Below are 20,601 nucleotides of genomic sequence, written 5' to 3' on the forward strand. Positions count from 1 at the left end.
AAAGCAAGTAAAGGAACAAACTCAAAAACAGGCAAAGGTCTTTGGCAGAAAGGTCACAAATCATTACTGTGCGGTTCCATTACTCTTTCTTCTCATTTGACCTTTATTGTCAGCTAACTCCAATGCATAAATTTGGGACATGTATTCATTTATCTCAACACTTTCTTCTTTTCCAGAGCACACTATATGTCTTTGTGTCCCTGATGTGTGGTATTTAATATGACGAAAGGCTTTCCACGTGCTTCTGAATTCTTAATAGTTTTGGTTTGCTGTGCTGAGTCCTCAGGAAAAGGTTTCAAAATCAAAGTGAACCCACTGGCTCACATTTGCCTCAGTTTTACCTTTTAAGCCTAAATAAATGCAGAATGGTGAAGCTGGGAGGGGGAATCAGTAGTCACAAGCAGTTGGTGTGATATCAATACTATATAAAGTGAAGGTACATTCAACATGAAGCAATCCAAGGACTGTTTTCCCTCTTAAGTTCTCAAAGCCATTTAAGCACTTGGGAAAGTAGGTGCAGACTCTCAGGATCCTTTGATGAACTACATCAGTAAGTGAATTAAGTACTTATTTCAGATTTAACCTAATGAGTTACATCATAGGTAATACATCGTCTATTACATACCTGCTATAACACAGTTGATACAGATACATATACATAAAACATTTCTGTAAGCTAAAAGGGTAAGAATTGGTCATAAATTGCTTTCATGACATTTTTATATAACTATAAGGTCTGATTAATTAATAAGTCCACATCTTTATAAGTTCAAGAAACATATATGTTCTTAAAGCATATAATATTTTTTAAAATTGCATTGAGAGAAATATTCCCTAAAAAGTTAGGAGATTAATTTTTTTTTAAAGCAGCAATCAAGACTTTTACTAGTATCTTGATCACACCATTTTTTGTAACTTAGAAGTATCCTCCCTTTGTGTTTTACCAAGTTCTGTTTGTAAGCTGTGAACTTGTTGGCAGGGGCAGTACTGAATTAAATTTTCTGATTTGCACCTCATCCAGACTAAACCAGCAATGTTTTTTTTTTTTCCTTTTAAAATAAACCAACAATGATGAGAATGTTTTCTATTCAAATCTGTAGTCTTTCTGTTCTCTTGCAGAGAGAGCTCTTCATGCGCCATTTTGTCCTCATCCCCTTTGAAAACAATGTGGTATGTGGAGATGATGGGAACTGTAAGACACTAAGTCTCAGGAGCACAGATGGAAATGTAAACAGGAAACCAGTGGGGAGTTAATTGTGTGGCATCTGGCACTGGGGTCTAGCAGAGGCAAAAAGCCATCTCACCACTGTCTTTTGACAAGATAGGGTTGCACCCTGAAGACAAAGGTGGAGAATGGAGTCCCTCATTCTTATGCCCGCTACAAATGATTCATTGTTAGTAGCTACTAAAGGCAGAAGGGACCTCAATTACCCAGTGCATCTAGGACAGAAAAAAAAAATCTAACATCCCTTCCATATCCCCAGATGCCACAAAAAATGGGATTTTTTTCCATTGTTACGTCAAAATGGGTTTATATAATAAATGTTCTTTTGGTTTCTTGGTTTTCTTTTTCTTTTTTTCTTTTCTTTTCTTTTTTTTTTTTTTTCAGACTTTGCTATTTCAGATTGTAGTTTTAAGCGAAGACAACTACCACTAAATCTCTCTCTTCTTGAGTTCTATCCCTGGTTCAGGTGGAGGTCATTTTGCTTGGAGAAAAGATTGATTTCTCTTAGGAGAAGCTTGAAGAAACAGCATCAGCTCTTACATTCTCATTCATCACAAAAACAAAGACTGAAGTAAAAAATTTGCTGATACGTTTAGGGAAGACAGAAACCAACTGTGGCTGGGAAATTGGAATCAGAATAGTTTTGATACACTAGTTAACATATAGGAAAGAAGAGTTTTCTGGAAATAGGGCTTGTGCACCCCCATGGGACTGTTTCAAGTCAAAGTGTTTTCTGACAAGTGAGCATGGCTGTCTTGAGAGCCAGCATGTACTGTCAGAGAAGGGAAGCTGGGAATTGGGAGATGTGAAATTTGCTGGTTCAAACTATCAGCTCCATGTATCAACTGCTGTCCAGAATGAAAGGAGAGACTGACAAAGCAATCCTTCTTTGGTTCTGAAGTTTGACTGATTGGTTGATCATGTTGGGAGCCAAAATTTGCCGCCAGTGGGGAGAAAGGCAAAACTGAGGTCCCAAACAAGGTTTTGTTTAGGACTCTTAAAGGTTCCTAAGGTACAGAAGGAGATTTCTTTTTATTGTTTTCCCAGCTAGTGGAAAAGCATGTGTTTAGGAACCAGGAGGTTTAGACGATTATTCCAGGATAATCATTTAATTGTGTGATTATGTAAAAATGATGTAATGTCCCTGGATTTTCTTGTGGATAAAACAAGTAGATTAGAGTAAATCAACACTGAGGTCCTTCCAGTTGTAGAATGCAATCATTCTAGTTTTGTGCCGGATTCATTAAAGGATTTGGTCATAAGAAAAAACAGGTTAAATGAAAATTGTTACACTGTCAGCTTGCCACCCCTCTCAGATAATCTGAAGCAACATCATTTGGGTAACAGCAATGTTTTTTGTTGTTGTTTTTTTAGTAATTGGGCAAATAAATTTTTGTGGGGTAGGTGAAAAATAAATTCCTAAGTTCAGCAACTTAATAGCTAAGTGCTTATGAGCTGAAAATGAAAACAAGGGAAGATGAATAGCATTTTGCCTCTGACTTTTGCGTTTCTGACTTGCGAGGTTGGCAAACTGAGCACATCCTGTGTTAAAGGGAATCGAGAGTGACTGGCTAATACCTTCTATAGCAAATGGCTTCCCCACTGTTAGAAGTTTGCAGTCAGCATCTATTGACACTTCATAATCCAGAAGGGCTTTGTCCATGATGAAGGCGTCTAGTTTCTCTGGATCATTCCTATATTTAAGACCAAGAGAAGAAAAGAGAAAAATGATTCATTAATGGACAGAAAGGTTGACAGCTGGTTTTTGTTTAGGGGACAGAAACCTGGACACAAAGGGCAGCCCAATCTAGGTAGCTGCTGACTCAGCCTGTTGACAACTCCCTGACCCATAGAGAACAGAGCAGGGGAAACAGATACTCTTCTAAGACAGCATGACATCTTTCCAATGGTTTATCTACCATTTCCTTTTATTACTACTAAATCCAACAACAAAGCCAGAGCGACTGTGAATTAAAGGGAAAGGTTCATTTCTCTCTCTTTTTTAAATTAATTTATTTACTTTGAGAAAGAGAGAGAGCACAAGCAGGGGAGGGGAAGAGAGAGAAAGAGGGAGAAAGAATCCCTAGCAGGCTCTGCACTGTTAGCGTGGAGCCTTACACAGGACTCGAACTCATGAACCTTGAGACCATGAGCTGAGCCAAAACTAAGAGCTGGACTCTTAACTGACTGACCACCCAGGTGCCCCACGGTTCATTTCTCTTACATTAACTGAATGACTCCTTTGTGTGAGACATGGTATTTATTATTCTCTGCACCCTATATCACTCATAATGACTCTGAAGTGGTTGGTATTATCCCATTCTAGCAGATGACAAGGCTCAGAGAGTCAAAGTCCAGGTTGCATGCAGGTTGATCCAGGTTACATAGCTAGCAAGTGTTGGAACCAGGTGGTCTCATTAATCAATATATGGAAAATTTTATTTCTTTCTGTTATGATCACTATCATATTCTTCAGAGATCAGACATCATTTCATATTTAGGAATACATATTAAGGAAATACAAATATGAGATCTGGCACTCCTAGGGAAAAGATGGTTGAGGTCTCTTTAAAGCCCATGAGCTAGCATTCAATAAATAGGGAGGGGAAGCACAGGTAATAGATCTCAGTGATCTGCTTTATTAATATATCTCCAGAGAATCACGTTTCACTCCCATCCTAGGAGGTGGTTCAGGCAAGAATCATTTAAGGTAGGTGTCCCTGGCCTGTACCAGTGAATCAGACGTGGACTGGGCTCAAGAACAGATACCTTGTGCATTCTTCATGTGTTCTCCCCATTTTTTGAATGTAGGCACAGAGATGGTGCAGAGGAAGAGGAAGATGTTTGAGCATTGGATGAGTTCCCATTTAGAAAGGAGGCAAGGAAGGAGGAGTTTCCAAAGTAACTATTTACAGTGTATGCAATGACTCTTGTTTTCAGTCACCTCAAATCCTTTTTGGAAAGTTATAGGACATACATCCATTTGAGAAAGGCTTTCCGACCCTCAGGGCTGTCCAACCATTTTGGCAAAGAGAACAACCCTTCTCTATTCCATCTGGGCTCATCATTCCTCTCTTAGAGCCAAAGATGAGTCTATTGGAATTCGGTATAGTGGAGTGGCCTCAAACTCAGAATAGAACATGGCTAGGGCCCATCAAAAATCTAAAAGCAAAAGACACCCATAGACCCCTCTAAGATTCATCAGTGGGAAGGAAGTACATATTTACATGGACACAGAGTAAACAGATCAACTTCCCTTCTTAATGCCAATGACCACTGCTTCCTCTTTTTACTCTTCCAGGAAGTGAACAGCTTATTCAGAATGCATTCCCTTTTCCAGGGGTATTGGATTTAAGTCGCAATGAGGACTGTCTTTAACGTTAACCAAAATAAAAAAACATCTCTCAGCTCCACAGCTGTGGGAAGCTTCAGGAAGGGTTGAGGATGTGAACTGTCTCCTAGGAGCTGATGATGAGGAACCTTAATGGAATCTTGGCAATAAAATAAAAATCAAGCTGAAAGATGTTTCTCCAATAAAAGTTTTACTGCCACAGAAACAGAATGTACCTTGGGAGCTACACAGCAACAAGTTACCATTTACCAACACTCTGCAAATATTTTAGGTAGCAATAACAATAGAAAAAAATTGGGGTTCAGTTTTTCTAACCAGTAATTGCTGAGGTCCAGTCTCAGTGGTATCCTTAAATAATTACTCTTGATTTTGGACTGCAAAGTGGAGTTAGTTATGACAGGTGTCTATGGCACAGGAAGGCAAGAAGCAATTAGCTCGCAGACTCCCATGGGGCCCTGAATCACTGTGAGGATGTGGCTGGGTGTGATCCAGGTATAAGCAGCTTCTAGACTGGCTGAATCATCCTTACAGTTGGCAGGGCCCTTGGTTGTTTTTCCCATTATAGAATCCTGCTGTCTTTTTGAGAGTTCACTTAATAATACCCACACCACAAAATAATACATACACGACAATAATACATATACTATAGGTGACTCTAGAGGATGTGTTCTGCAGGTCAGGGCTCTGGGATATTGGGGCGGGGGCGGTAATACAAGGACTGTGATTTCTTGGAGTCGTGGCCGAGAGCATACCCAGTGACTGGGCCAAAAGTGGAGAGAGAAGCCCAAAGATAAGGAGTCAGAGGGCATTAATGGTAAATTCTGCCTGTATAACAATTTCACCTACCTCCATCGGCGAACCACCTGGGGGGGAGCTTATTAAAATGCAGTTTCTGAGATGGGATCTGACTGTCTGCATTTCTCACAAACTCCTAAGTGCTAACTGGAACATGGATGTTGCTGGAACATGGACTATTCTTTGAATATCAAGGACCTGCTTTTCTGTTATGGTTCCTAGACTGGCCTGCAGCAGTGATTGGATTCTAGGCACCTGGTTCTAATCCAGACTCTGCCACTTGCTAGTTAGATTACCATGGACAAGTTGCTTCTTTAAGGTCTCAGTGTCTTCATCTGTGCCTGCTTTTCATTTATTTATTTATTTATTCATTCATTTATTTAACACCCAAATTAGTTAGCATATAGTGCAACAATGATTTGCTATATATAATCTATATATATATAGATTATATTATATATAATTATATACATTATCTATATATAATATAGATATATTATATATAGATTATTATATATATATAGCTATATATAATCTATGAGTAGATTCCTTAATGCCCCTTACCCATTTAGCCCATCCCCCACCCACCCCCTCCAGTAACCCTCTGTTTGTGCTCTATTTAACAGTCTCTTATGTTCTGTCCCCCTCCCTGTTTTTATATTATTTTTGCTTCCTTTATGTTCATCTGTTTTGTATCTTAAAGTCCTCATATGAGTGAAGTCATATGATATTTATCTTTCTCTGATTGACTAATTTCACTTAGCATAATACCCTCTAGTTCCATCCACGTAGTTGCAAATGGCAAGATTTCATTCTTTTTTTTTTTTAATTTTTTTTAATGTCTTTTTATTTATTTTTTGAAGGAGAGAGAGACAGACCATGAGCAGGGGAGGAGCAGAGAGAGAGGGAGACACAGAATTAGGAGCAGGCTCTAAGCTCTATGCTGTCAGCATGGAGCCCAACACGGGGCTCGAACCCACAAAACTGTGAGATCATGACCTGAGCTGAAGTCGGATGCTCAACTGACTGAGCCACCCACGTGCCCCAAGATTTCATTCTTTTTGATTGCCAAGTAATACTCCATTGTATATATATACCACATCTTCTTTATCTATTCATCCATTGATGGACATTTGGTCTCTTTCCATACTTTGGATATTGTTGACAGCGCTGCTATAAACATTGGGGTGTATGTGCCCCTTCGAAACAGGACCTGTATCCTTTGGATAAATACCTAGTAGTGCAACTGTGGGGTCGTAGGGTAGTTCTATTTTTAATTTTTTGAGAAACCTCCATATTGTTTTCCAGAGTGGCTGTACTAGCTTGCATTCCCACCAGCAGTGCAAAAGAGATCCTCTTTCTCCACATTTTTGCAACATCTGTTGTTGCCTGAGTTGTTAACGTTAGCCATTTTGACAGGTATGAGGTGGCATCTCATTGTGGTTTCGATTTGTATTTCCGTGATGATGAGTGATGTTGAGCATTTTTTCATGTGTCAGTTGTGTACCTGCTTTTCTAACGAGTTCATCTCTCCAGACTAGAGTGGAGACAACTCTGAGCACCAGGGCCTTCTCAGGTGAAGCTTCCAGAATAAATGAATAGCTTGAGTCAAGTGGACCTGGGGACTGCCACAGTAGTGGCTCATCTTGCTCTTTCACACTGCCAAAAGAGCCCAGTTTGTCAGATTACTACCTAGCTGGGAGCCACTGCCATCTCCCTGACATCTTACTCTCTCAGCCATGAATTTGCTTGAAGTACAGAAGAGTACTGAAGAAGGGCTGGAAGGCAAAGGAGCACTACACTCTGTGTTACAGATGGACTCTAACATTTTAGTGTTCTTGCAAAACTGATAGTGCCATTTCCTAGTGCTTACACACCCTACAGAATGTTATAAATCTGAGAACCTAAGGCTTCCTCTCTAGACTCTGTAAAATGTCTGTAAGTAGTTTTAGGGGCCTGTCACCAGAGTTCTTGAGAAACATAAAGCCCTTATGTCCCATGAAGCTATTTATTTATTTCTCTTCTTTTTTTAAAAAATTAATTTATTCTGGGGGGGGAGAGAGAAAGAGAGAGAATGAGCAGGGGAGGGGCAGAGGATCTGAGGTGGGCTCTGCACTGACAGCAGGAAGCCTGATGTGGGGCTTAAACTCACAAACTCTAAGATCATGACCTGAGCTAAAGTCAGATGCTTAATTGACTGAGCCACCCAGGTGCCCCTATTTCCCTTCTTCCTTAAAAGAGAATTTGAAGTGGCAAGTCCTTTCATCCATTGGGAGGATTACTGTGGTTGACCATAGATAAACCAGTTTCCTGGGCAGCACAATTTTAGGGGTTGGAGGCTTGAATGTATGTCATTGTCCTGAGACCATCAGGCACAAGGGAGATGGGACTGCTCACCCTCATGCTGTGGTGCCTATCAGGAGCCATTCATCCCCTTCTCCCAGGCAGACTACATGAGCGAATCCCTAACTGCACCATCCTCCTTTGCATTCAGCTTCGTTGAATTACAGGCTCTGATAATCTGCCATGGCAATGTGATTGCTCTTGATTGCTTCTCATAAATTCTGATGAGAAGAATGCAGGCATGGGAATCATTGCCTTTTATCTTATTTCCTTTCTACAGGAAATCTCTAAGATAAATTCCATTTCCTTATGGCCAAAGGAGACAGTCCATGGGCTTAGAGATTCACCGTGCAGGAAAGGGTTGCCTTGGGACACTTTATCCTCTGGCCACATTCCCTGACTGTTTGATCATTTCAGCACCATTGTTTCCTCGGTGATGTCAAGCCAACATTTACTTCCCCCACCATCTGCTACGCTAATGACCCCACTGGCACTTTGAGCAAAGCTACCGCCAACTGGGGACTATGCAGGTAACTAGTAATCTAGGTCACATAATTAAATGCACACTATTCCATACTGCCTTCTCAATCTCACACAGTGTGAGGCATTACTGAACACACAGTGGGTATATTTAGCTGTCATTTTAAAAAACCAACACATACTATATATATTGGTAGCTAAGACTTCTCTTTCAGTGAGAACTTTTTGAACCCAAGAGGTTGACACTCACTTCAAAAACTCCACTCCATCAGGGGTAGCTGGGACGTTGTACCTTCTCATATACTCATGCATCTCTGGGAAGCTTTGCCTCACATAATCTTCAGCACTGCTTTCCCGGACAGTTCCAAAGCGGAAGCCTTGAGAGGGATGATGTAGCTATGAGGGAGGAAAAAAAAAAGATATTTAATATCAATTATTCTTAGAATTGTTTTCAAAATTTTCTTCTTCCATCATTCTTTGGGACCTAATAGTGATTTAGAATTTTCCAAACACACATCGTCATTAACATGTACATAGAAATGTGCAGATACGTACCTGCTCTTTCATATCCTAGCTTTCACATAAGTAATTGTTCCAACTTCAGAAGCAAATGTATGGAAACAACGGACATAAAACAATTTTTTACTTTATGTTGAGAACCTATCAAAATTCTTCAGACACTGTATAAACTGGCATGTGGAGTCAGCCTATTACAAATTGCATATCAGACAAAGGTATAAAGATAATAAATTAAAGGTTGTGCTCCTTGGTTAGAACTACACAAAGGCCAAGATAAAACCTTGCATCTTGAGGGGTGCTTGGGTGGCTCAGTTGGTTAAGCATCTGACTTTGGCTCAGGTCAAGATCTCACGGTTCGTGGGTTCAAGCCTTGCGTTGGGCTCCGTGCTGGCAGCTCAGAGCCCAGAGGATGCTTCGGATTCTGTGTCTCCCTCTCTCTCTGGCCATCTCCTGCTCATGCTCTCTCTCTCAAAAATAAATAAATGTTAAAAAAATTTTTAACAACAACAACAACAACAACAACAACAACAACAACAACAAAAAACCCTTGGATCTTGAGATTGAAATATGCCCGATCCAAAGCAGTGAATACATCTGTTTATCTGTTTTATGCTATATTTTAGGTTTGTTGAATTTATATTTGGTATAATTATGAAATTATCTCTTTCCTTTAGATAACTGTATTTTTCAGTGCTGAATCATGCTGTATACTTGCTCAAATGGAATGGGATGTGGGACAGTTAGGAGCCACAGAGGAGAAGGGGAGCAGGGGTAGACACACTATTATAGTTCTCACACTAATACAGTGCACAACCTTGCAGTGGGGAGAAGTAGCACCCCAGGAGCTCTGCAGAGGCTTTCTGTCACCAAGGATAATAAAGATACAGCACGTGCAACACTATTTTTCATGAAAGTTGTACAGAAGTATTAATGTAGCATCTAAATTTAAGATTATTTCCAATATAAGATTGAACTGGGATTGGGCCACGTTATAAAAATAGTTGAATATCCTGTAGTCAGCAGTATTTTAGAGATGATACTTCTCCACAACTGTTAAATTATAGTTCCCGTACTTTTTGTTCTGCTTCATGTTAATATATTTGATATTATTGATTCTGACATGAAGTCCTGGGACGAGAATCCATGGTTGGGCTTCATGAAGTTTATAAAACTCCTGAAATTGTAGGCAGCATTTTATTTTATTTTTTTTAATAATTTTTTTAATGTTTATTTATTTTTGAGAAACAGAGAGACAAAGCACTAGCGGGTGAGGGGTAGAGAGAGAGGGAGACACAGAATCTGAAGCAGGATCTGGGCTCTGAGCTGTCAGCACAGAGCCCAACATGGGGCTCGAACCCACGAGCCGTGAGGTCATGACCTGAGCCAGAGTTGATTGCTTTACTGACTGAACCACCCAGGTGCCCCAGGCAGCATTTTATTTAAATAGGTAATTTTCTTTGATGAAGAAAATAATACAGTTTCTTTTTTTTTTTAAGTTTATTTTGAGAGAGCCAGAGAAAGAGAAAGAGAGAGAACACAAGCAGGGAAGGGGTAGAGAGAGAGAATCCCAAGCAGGCTCCACATTGTCAGTACAGAGGCCCACACGGGGCTTGAACTCATGAACCATGAGATCATGACTTGAGCCAAAATAAAGAGATGGACAGTTAACCAACTGAGCCACCCAGGCACCCCTCTTTTTTTTTTTTTTACAGTTTTATTTATTTTTTAATAAATTAGGTTTTCAAGTTGTCAATAATGCCAAAAGGTTAAGGACTCACTAAATATGGTAACAACTTATATTTAAGATGAATTAGTTTTGTAACATGATAAAAATCTAACAATATGGCAATAAAATAAATAATAAACAAATTACATGGCCATCCTTATAGGATATTATGCAATGTATAATCATGTTTTAAAGCATATATATATATATATATGGAGAGAGAGATCATGAGCTGGGAGAGGGGCAGAGGGAGAGATAGAGATTGAGATCGAGATTAAGAAGGAAAGAGAGAGAGAGAGAGAGAGAGAGAGAGAGAGAATCTTAAGCAGGCTCCATGCTCATGGAGTTTGGGATGGGGCTCAATCCAATGACCCTGGGATCATGAGCTGAGCCAAAATCAAGAGTTGGATATTCAACCGACTGAATTGCCTTTGAACCACCCAGATGCCCTTGAAGCATATTTAATAAAACAATACAAATGCTCATATGACAAATGGAGAAAAAGCTTTTGTATGGTATGATCAAATTAAATATCTATATAGTTACTTTAAATGTTGTGATCCTCAACATACATCATATATGTTACACACACACATACACACACACACTTTGGAAGAAAATGTATCAAGATACTAACAATGGTCGTCCCATTGCTGGTGAAATTACAGGGGTACTTATTTATTTATAGACTTACAGAAGTATGCCTCATGTCTATAACTAGAAAAAAGTTTATTTTATGATCAGTGAAACAAATTCCTCACTAATTTATTCAACATTTATTGAGGGCCTACTTTGTATGACTTTCAAAGTTATTGGGGCCACAGAGGTAAAAACCCGCAATCATTCCCACATAGGGGAATGTGGTGGTTTATGTTATATTTTGCAGATCCCACTGTTGAGTAGGTGATAAAGCATAAGGCATGTGTTTAATGTAACTGTCCACACACTAAACAAATTCTAATGTTCTCTGCCAGCATAACCTTAACGAGGCACCAACAATAACAGTAGCTAATATTTACTGAATATTTATTATGTGCCAAACATGTTTTACATGCATTATCTTGTTTATTCCTCATAGCAGCTTCATGAAGGGGGCACTATTATTACTTCCTTAAAATTTTTTTTAACATTTATTCATTTTTTAGAGAGAGAGAGAGAGAGAGAGTGGAGGAGGGGCAGAGAGAGGGAGACAATAGAATCTGAAACCCAGTTCTCTGAGCTGTCAGCACAGAGCCTGACTCAGGACTCAAACTCACAAACCGTGAGATCATGACCTGTGCTGAAGTTGGATGCTTAACCAACTGAGCCACCAAGGCGCCCCTATTACTTCCTTTTTAAAGATCAGTGAAATGAAGCTTAGAGAAGCAAAGTAACTGGCATAAGATCACACAGTTACAAGCAGAAGGGACTGAGTTAGAACCCAAGCCTGTCTGATTCCGAAGCCCATGCTTAACCGACTGAGCCACCCAGGCGCCCCCCCCCCCTTTTTAAAAAATTTTTTTTAACATTTATTTTTGAGACAGAGAGAAAGCATGAACAGGGGAGGGTCAGAGAAAGAGGGAGACACAGAATCTGAAACAGGGTCCAGGCTCTAAGCTGTCAGCACAGAGCCCGATGTGGGGCTCGAACCCATGGACCACGAGATCATGACCTGAGCCAAAGTTGGATGCTTAACCGACTGCCGAAGCCCATGCTATTATTAACCTGCCTTGTGGCTCATGGCAGCAACTGGAGAGAAGATGCTTATTACAATAAACTCACTAGTCTTTTAAAATATTTGCAGGGCACCTAAGCATCTGACTCTTGATTTCGGCTCAGGTCATAATCTCACACTTCGTGAGTTTAAACCCCGTGTCAGGCTCCTAGCTGACAGCACGGAGCCTGCTTGGTATTTTCTCTCTCCCTGCACCTCCCCCACTTGCATGCATGCTCTCTTTCTCAAAATAAATCAATACACATTTAAAATATTCTCCTTAAGCCTTAGGCCCCTCTTGGCATTCTCACAGTTGCAAACTGCAGCCCCGTAGCTTGAGCAAGGCAAAGCTAACAGCATTCTGTCTGCTCAACACCTACTCATTTTTTAAGGCCCAGACCAAGTCTTTCTATCTGAAATCTTTGGTCTTAACTAGCTTCACCGTCCTCTCTAGAACAAAACCATAAACAGTTTACTCTTTATCTGTGCTGGTATAGCACCTTGCATGTATATAATATGTAGTCTAGCTGTTTATTTAACCATCTTCCACTCTTCTTGTGCATTACTTCCTTTGGTTCTCCCAAGAAACTTATGAGGTATTTTTATTTCCTTCCTTTTATAGATGAAGACACTACTGATTAGATAGTTTGTTATTTGCCCAAGGTCATAGAGCTAGTAAATTTCAGACATGGATTTGAACGTAGGCAGTATGATGGAAAACAGTGACTTTTTGAACAATGTGAACACTGCTTCTGATACTATGACTCTTGTGTGGCAAGAGTGTGGTCATTACAAAACTTGTGACTTAAGTGCCTGGCGGTGAGCTAAGGGCTCTAAATATTTTTAATTCTCACAATAATTCTGCAAGATTGATGTGATTTTCTTGTTTTACAGATTAAGATGCTGAGGTTTGGGCAGTTAAAGTGACAATCTAATTCTCACAGCTAGCAATTAGCATGACTCAGCCCATGTTCTTTCCCCCCTGACGTGCAGACTGAGTTTCATTCATTTGCATATCACGGTGACCTATATGACACTTGGCACCCAACAGGTGTGCTATACGTTTGTCAAATTAACTTGCTCTATCACTTCTCTACTTCTCTCCACCTGCCTGACATCTCAGTTCATTCACTTCCCTAACTAGGGAAGTTCATTCACTTCCCTAACTTGCTGCATGCACCACACCCTCCTTCTGTAAGCCCTCACAGTACACAGAATTTTCTTTGCTAGAAGCTATCACAGATCACTTCTTAAATTAAATTGTGTGACAGTTTAGTGTCTAGATTTTCAGCTTCTTCACTGGACTGGAAGCTGTGTGTGATAAACGTGTGATTAACCACTGTATTCCAATGACTTTCATTGTATAGTTGCTCAATTAAAATGCTTGACCAATGATTGATAACTCTTCTTTGAACCCAGAGTGAAGCGAGGGCTTTGTCGTCCTACTTAGCACAAGAGGGGCTAACAATCTAGCTTACAACTCCAGCTTTCAAAATGAACCCTCCTTTTAAGAGGTAAAGGGATGTTAGGTCAGTAATTCAATACTTTTGTCTTATATATGAAAAGAATCCCTTTCAGAAGTCCATTTTCGCACATCACTCCGTGTGACAATACTTTTATGGCCTACAAACTGTTTCTAGACAAACTGAACGCATCAGTGCTTCTTTCCTTCCCATGTTGTGTGAAAGAGTCACAAACCAGCAGATCCAAGCTCATATTCCAGCGGAGAACTAGCCCTTTGTGTTTCTTCTTTTCCATGCCTTTTGGGTTGCCTTTTGCTAATGGGCTCCCGAATCTGCCTCACGGGGCTCTAATGCCTATGAAAGGAAAGTTCCTTCAACACTAACACAAATAACCAGACTCCAATGGGAGGAAGCATTTTATTAGCCCAACAGGGGCCCTACTCTACTTTGGAGATGTTTTACAAACACTGCCACCTTTCTGGGCCAAGCCACCATCATTTCTGCCCCCTGCATACTTCCTCTCTTCCCCTGCAGTCCAGTCAGAGTAATCTTAGAGCCCAAAGCTGATCATATTACTCACTTGCTTATTAACACCTATTCAGTGGCTCTCCATTGCCCTTGGGATAAACTGGCCTCCTCATGAGAACTCCGAGATTCTGCATAACCTTTCTCTGCCTTCTCTTCTCCAGTTTCATGTCCTCACTCTCTTCCTGGTCCTCTAAGCTTTAGTCAGTTCTCTCAGTTCTTCCAACATATACTTTTTGCTTGATCAGAGCTCTTGTCCATAGTCTTCACTCTGCCCAGAATGCTCTTTCTCCTCAACCCAACCTTTCCTTTGTGTAGCTAACTCTTAAACATTGCTTCCCCACAGAAGCTTTCACTGACCCTTAGTCTAGATTAGGCCACCTGTAACACTCTCCCACTATACCCTGCCATAGTACTGATAAAACTTGGAATTATTTGTTCAATGTCTGCTTTTCCTATTAGCTTGTAAGTTCCCACAAGGGCAGGGCCCATGCCTATCTCATTTGTATGGTCACAAGTCGTCAACAAATGTTAGCTACTATTACTGTCATCATCATTATCATTATCATCATCATGGTTATGCAACAAACATAGTGCTTGGCACACAGCAGATGCCTGACAAAGATTGGTGTCATAAATCACCATTATTAATCTAACATTCCCTTAGGTTAGACACATTACAAACTTGATACTTTTGTCACATTTCATGTTGTCTTTCCCCATAAAAATTATTTTTTTTCCTTTTAATTCTTATCTTAATTCTTCTGAAACAATATATTCTTTTTAAATTTCTCCATGTGCGATTCTAATGGGAAAACACAATGGGCTATTCAGCAGTCACAGAATAATGGAATCAGAAAAGGGATCTAAGAATGGATGCAACCGATGGGCCAGCACAGTCCATCCTGTGTGTCCATGTGGTGTGTAATTCAAACAGCCAGGGATGTCAGAAAGCCCGCATCAAGGAGGGAAGATAGCTGAGCTGTGTTACAGCCATCACTGGGAAGTCCCAGAGAGAGAAAAATTTCTTTAAAGTTTCAGCTAAATATCTTGCCAGCTCTTCCAGTTCTGTTTATACTTGTTTCAACCTCTTCAGGCCTGGGGAAATATCAAAGGTTAAACTATCCATCTGTATGTGACCTATTCAGCATTAATGGAACTCTATGCAGAGCACCTGCATGGAGAATAATCAGATACGCGTTTTGGAGAAAGCAGAGAAGTGCTCAAAACAAAATGGAAGCGAACTCAAGGAATAATCAAGGGGCTATGTTCAAGAAGATATGATGCTTTAGATTTAAAAACAGTCTTAATGGTGGGTATTTTCATTTAAGGTCTACATTTGTATTCTTCTGAGATTGTACTTTAATAAATGGCAGGTAGTCACTAGACTTGGTTTAATGTCCTTTGGAATTGAGTGGAGAGGGGAATTCTTAACCTGCCTGGTGGAATGGAATAAACTAGTTATTGAGACCATAGCTCCTCCCCATGCCATAATTCTATCCACTTAAAACCTGTGGCCTCTATAATATGGAGTGATCTCAGAGTTCAGAGGGGCTTTAAAAGTCACCTACTGTAATCATCCATTGATTTCTGAATCCTTTATAGCAAAGCTAAGCACACCACCTGGAATTTCTTTAAGATGTAGATTCTGATTCACTATGTCTAGGTTGGAGCATGAGAGCTTGCATTTCTTTTTCTTTTTTAATTTTTTTAACATTTATTTATTTTTGAGAGAGGGAGAGTATGTGCGTGCGCACACACACACACACACACACACACACACGAGCGGGGGAAGGGCAGAGAGAGAGAGAGGGAGACAGAATCCAAAGCAGGCTCCAGGCTCCGAGCTGTCAGCACAGAGCCTGACACGGGGCTTGAACTCACAAACTGTGAGATCATGACCTGAGCCGAAGTCAGACGCTTAACTGACTGAGCCACCTAGGTACCACTACCCTTCAAGGTAATTTTGAGAAGTCATGAGATCATGGCCTGAGCTGTGATCAAGAGTCAGACGCTTAACCAACTGAGCCACCCAGGCACCCCAAGAGTCTGCATTTCTAACAAGATCCCAGTTGATGCTGACCCTTGGTTCATGGACCACAGTTGGAGTAGCAAGGCTTTATTTATAAAATCACTATTAAGTGCCTATTAAGTCTCTGCTTGGAAGTTTTCAGAGAAAAGGAAATCACTCCTCTTGAAGCCTATCTTCTGTATAGGAGAGATGACTCTATGCCCCACCTAATCAAACTACCCATTTGAATATAATAATAATAATAATAATAATAATAACAGTGAATATTTTCATATACTTACTGTATGCTAATACATTTAAATGTAATGAGATTGTTACTTTTATTATTTATTATTACCTCTGAAGGGTTAAGATTCAGGGAGATTGTGCATATTGTGTAAGACCAGCAGAAAGTGATAAATTAAGATTTGAATCTGACTCTGTATGACTTGCAGCTCTCACCCTGTCTAGTACTACATTCTGCTTTTATAGACTTGTGTTATTGTCCAAGTTTTAATTTTAAATAACACATGGAGTTAAAGCTTAACTTTAAATAACACATGCTACAATTTCAAAGTCCTTTTGGTTATTATAGGTGTGGCCATATAATTTATATTGCAAACTGGACACTTCTTCAAAAGAGGTCACTACTGATTGTTACAAAGGAAGAGCACACCCACCAAGACTCCTCCCAGCAAACAGGGATATGTGTTCACGGAGTTATTACTCATGCTCAGAACATCAGAATACAGAAAACTGAGGCTGGAAACAATGTTCCTGAGCCCCGCTCAGTCTCTCTCTAATGTGAATTACTGAGTACACTTTATGTTGTAATTCTTTTTTTCCATGTTAATCCTATTTTCTTCTACGAAAGCTGGGCTCTCCATTTAAATGTAAGGATTTTACTTCCTCTCTTGATTTTTAGTCCGAAGCTGTCTATGTTACGTCAGCTAATCTCTAGTCAACATCATTCTCTGACATCATGTTTAATTTATATGAGGTTTAGTCCAGGTCCTTCTGACAACCTGAGTCATTGCATCCAAACCCTAACTAGAGGTTAGCAAACTATGCTGCATGGCCTAATTCCCGCCTGCTACTTGCTTTTGTAAATCAAGTTTTATTGGAACAAAAGCCATGCCCTTCATTTACATATTGTCTATAGCTACTCTTGTTCTACAACAGTGGAGTTGAGTAGGTGTGAAAGAGACTATGGTTTCACAAAGCCTCACATATTACTATCTGGCCCAAACAGAAAATGTTTGCCAGCCCAGGGTATAGATAATATTGATCTATTTCACTGATTCCCATACTTGAAACTTTACTCCATTCTAAAACCCCATCGATCATTTAAGGGATGCCACATTCACAGGTGAATGAACAGAAGTGGGGCTGATAAATCTCTGCAGGCTTCCTGGCGCTGCACAGATTTAGGCTTTAGTTGGACAGCACATCTCACTTCGAGCTGCTTGGAGTATCAATGTCCCAACAGCACGTTCCCGGCAACTACAAGTCCTTTTTAGGGCCAGTAATCGAAAAGCTCTGGTCACAGAATTTCAAATTGAAGCATTCGTATGATGCTGGGACTAATTCTGAATTAAATCTTAAATTCCAGGGCAGGTGCCATTGAAGCCGTCTGCACAGGCCTGAAGTTATGAGAATTGGCCAGTGACACACCCGATCACTCTCGTGGAGATGCTTCCTTCATTTCATTCTCTTCTTTGCCACGTGCCTCCAGTCCTCATCCTTTTGATGCAGACTTCATGTAGCTGCTGTTTCATCAAAGCTGCAGGTATTTATGAGTTCTATATTATTCCCTTCATTATTTTAATAATGGTAACAGCTGACCCTTATTGGGTATTTCCTTCATTCCAGGCATTGTGCCAAAATCTTAAATTCATCACCTCATGTAATCCTCACAGTGTCTTTTTGTGCTACATATAACCATTATATGGTTATATGGTTGTATGGAGTGGGAGGATGGGTGGAGACTGAAACTTAAAGCGGTTTAGCAACTTGCCCCAGGCCATATAACCAGAAAATGGCAGACCAAGGAACTGAATCCAGAGAACCTGTGCTCTTCACCTCTAGTTTATACTGCCTTCAGGAAAGATTCGTCTTCTCTGAGAAGCTATAGATATGATAGGCACTCCTCAAGACTTGTTCAGTTTAATGTGAACAAGTGCCAGTTTAAAGACATAAGACCGAGAGCCTATACGCTTTGGGTTTTTAAACAAGGTATTTATCACGGTCATAACAACAGCAGCAAAAACAGCAACATTTGAACTATGCTGTTTACAAAACTCATTCATGCATATTATTCCATTCACAAGGTGCAAGCAGCATGATGTTTCTGTGTTCTATTCATAAAAGGCAAAAAATAAGCTAGATGGTTTGGCCAAGCTCCCCAAAACAAGCACATTCATCCTGTATCCCATGGGGCCCAAATGCTTGTGCTCAGTATCTAGCAGTCTTGGGGTGGCTGTAGAAGGACCAAACCCTGATCCTTCCCCTGCTTGCCAGCATCCCCACATCTTCACACACACCTCTGCTGCCACAGCGGCCATCTTAATGCTCCTGTCACTGTAACGTGAGTTACAGGTGGGGCCTAGGGACTGAACTTGAAAAGAGATGCCAAAGTCGGGAAGGCTATAAAACTATGGAGTCCAGCCTGGAGGACATGCTACAGATCATTTAGTCCATTTACTTATTTTTATAGCTAACAATATAGGTAGCTTCTATTTATTATGCACTCTCTGTATGTCAAGCATTATGCTAAAACTTTAACATGCTTTATATATTTTAAGCCTCATAACAACCCTATGAGGTATTTATTATCATCTCCAACTTTCATACAAGAAACTAAGACTTGCATTTAAATAAATTGTCCAAGATCACTCAGCCAATAAGCATACAGGAGGATTCTGAACTTAGACTCCAGAGTCTTTGTATTTAAACATTCCTGATCTGTACCATAGGAAGATTTAGGCTCATAATGAGAAAATGAAGGGACTTGCTCCAGGTCCCACAAATAAGGTAAAGGTAAGCTTGAAAAACCCTAACTCAGGCTCACATATAATCCTGTTAAATAAATAATCCCCTTCCCAAATGAATATGGTTGATAAAAGTAATTGTTATTTCTTCTTTTTGGTGTGTCATGTTCAGTAACACTTCCCCATCTACTATTTATGAAACTGTAAGTTCCCAGACTTTATTTCCTTCTTTAAACAATTAAATTTGTTCAGCAACACGCATGAAATGGCATTGCAGTACTCATTTACTAGGCCTCTGGAAGTCTGTGGTATATTTCTGAGTCATGTACAGTAAGACAAGGGAGGGCCTATTATCATGGCTTTTATGGTATCCAGCCTTTAAACACTAGAGAAAGTAACCCCAAGAATAATAGGATTTCTATAGGGGAATTATTGCTGTTGTGCTACAAATGTTCTACCTATGTCTTTTGTTTCCTGTTCCCTTTCCTTCATATGAGTCACACTTTGTTGGTCTTTTCTGGCCCTGGTCTCAATGTCTTATGTATTCATCTGGAACTGCCTATCCTATTTTTTTGTTTGTTTTGTGTGTGTGTTTTGTTTTGACATTAGTTGATTTATTTCATTTGTTTTCACCCCCCCCCCTTTTTTTTTTATACTTTGACATTTGTATTTAAATTCCAGTTAGGGGGCGCCTCAGTGGCTTAGTCAGTTAAGCATACGACTTCTGCTCAGGTCATGATCTCGTGGTCCGTGAGTTCAAGCCCCGCATCAGGCTCTGTGCTGACAGCTCAGAGCCTGGAGCTTGCTTCAGATTCTGTGTCTCCCTCTCTCTCTGCCCCTACTCTGCTTGCGCTCTGTCTCTCTCTCAAAAAAAGAATAAATAAGTAAATAAATAAATAAATAAATATTATAAACAAAATAAATTCCAATTAGTTAACATATAGTGTAATTATATTAGTTTCAGGAGCACAATTTAGCGATTCATCACTTACATATAACACCCAGTACTCATCACAAGTGCCCTCCTTAATACCCATCACCCATTTCATGCATCCCAGCCTATACTATTCAGTTCACTGAGATCCTTCTGATTGTCTTATTCAAAATCCCCTTCAAACCCCATTTTACACTCAGTGATCCTGTGGAGCTAAGTCCATTTCTCCCTCATATGCCAGATGAATGATTTCACTACTGGTACTACCACACTAGTGGTGTTTCCAAATGAAGAAGCATGGAATAATCATAAACACGATGGCGGTGATGATGATGACAATGACAATGATGATATAGCTCACCAAGTGCCAGGAATTATTTCAATGCTTTAGACATACCAACTTTTTAAATCTTTACAACAGTCCTAAGAGACTGATTCTTTCAATCTCTCCATTTTATAGAAGAGAATCCTGAAGCACAGAGCCACTGACTTGTCTGTGCTTATGGAGCCAATGAATGACGGAGGTGGGCGGTCTGTGTGGCTCC

General features: G+C 40.0%; 1 protein-coding gene across 1 annotated transcript in view; it reads right to left on the reverse strand.

Annotated features, from left to right (window-relative positions):
* GRIN3A (glutamate ionotropic receptor NMDA type subunit 3A) overlaps positions 1-20,601 on the reverse strand; it is a 169,143-nt gene that overhangs the window by 47,286 nt on the left and 101,256 nt on the right. Inside the window, exons 4-5 of the mRNA XM_007089320.2 lie at positions 8,446-8,591; positions 2,804-2,919 (exon numbers count right to left, since the gene is read on the reverse strand). Coding sequence (XP_007089382.2) covers positions 2,804-2,919; positions 8,446-8,591 — 262 coding nt within the window. The remainder of the gene's footprint in view (positions 1-2,803; positions 2,920-8,445; positions 8,592-20,601) is intronic.

The sequence above is a fragment of the Panthera tigris genome, chromosome D4 (assembly GCF_018350195.1).
Source record: "Panthera tigris isolate Pti1 chromosome D4, P.tigris_Pti1_mat1.1, whole genome shotgun sequence".
In the NCBI taxonomy this organism is placed as follows: Eukaryota; Metazoa; Chordata; class Mammalia; order Carnivora; family Felidae; genus Panthera; species Panthera tigris.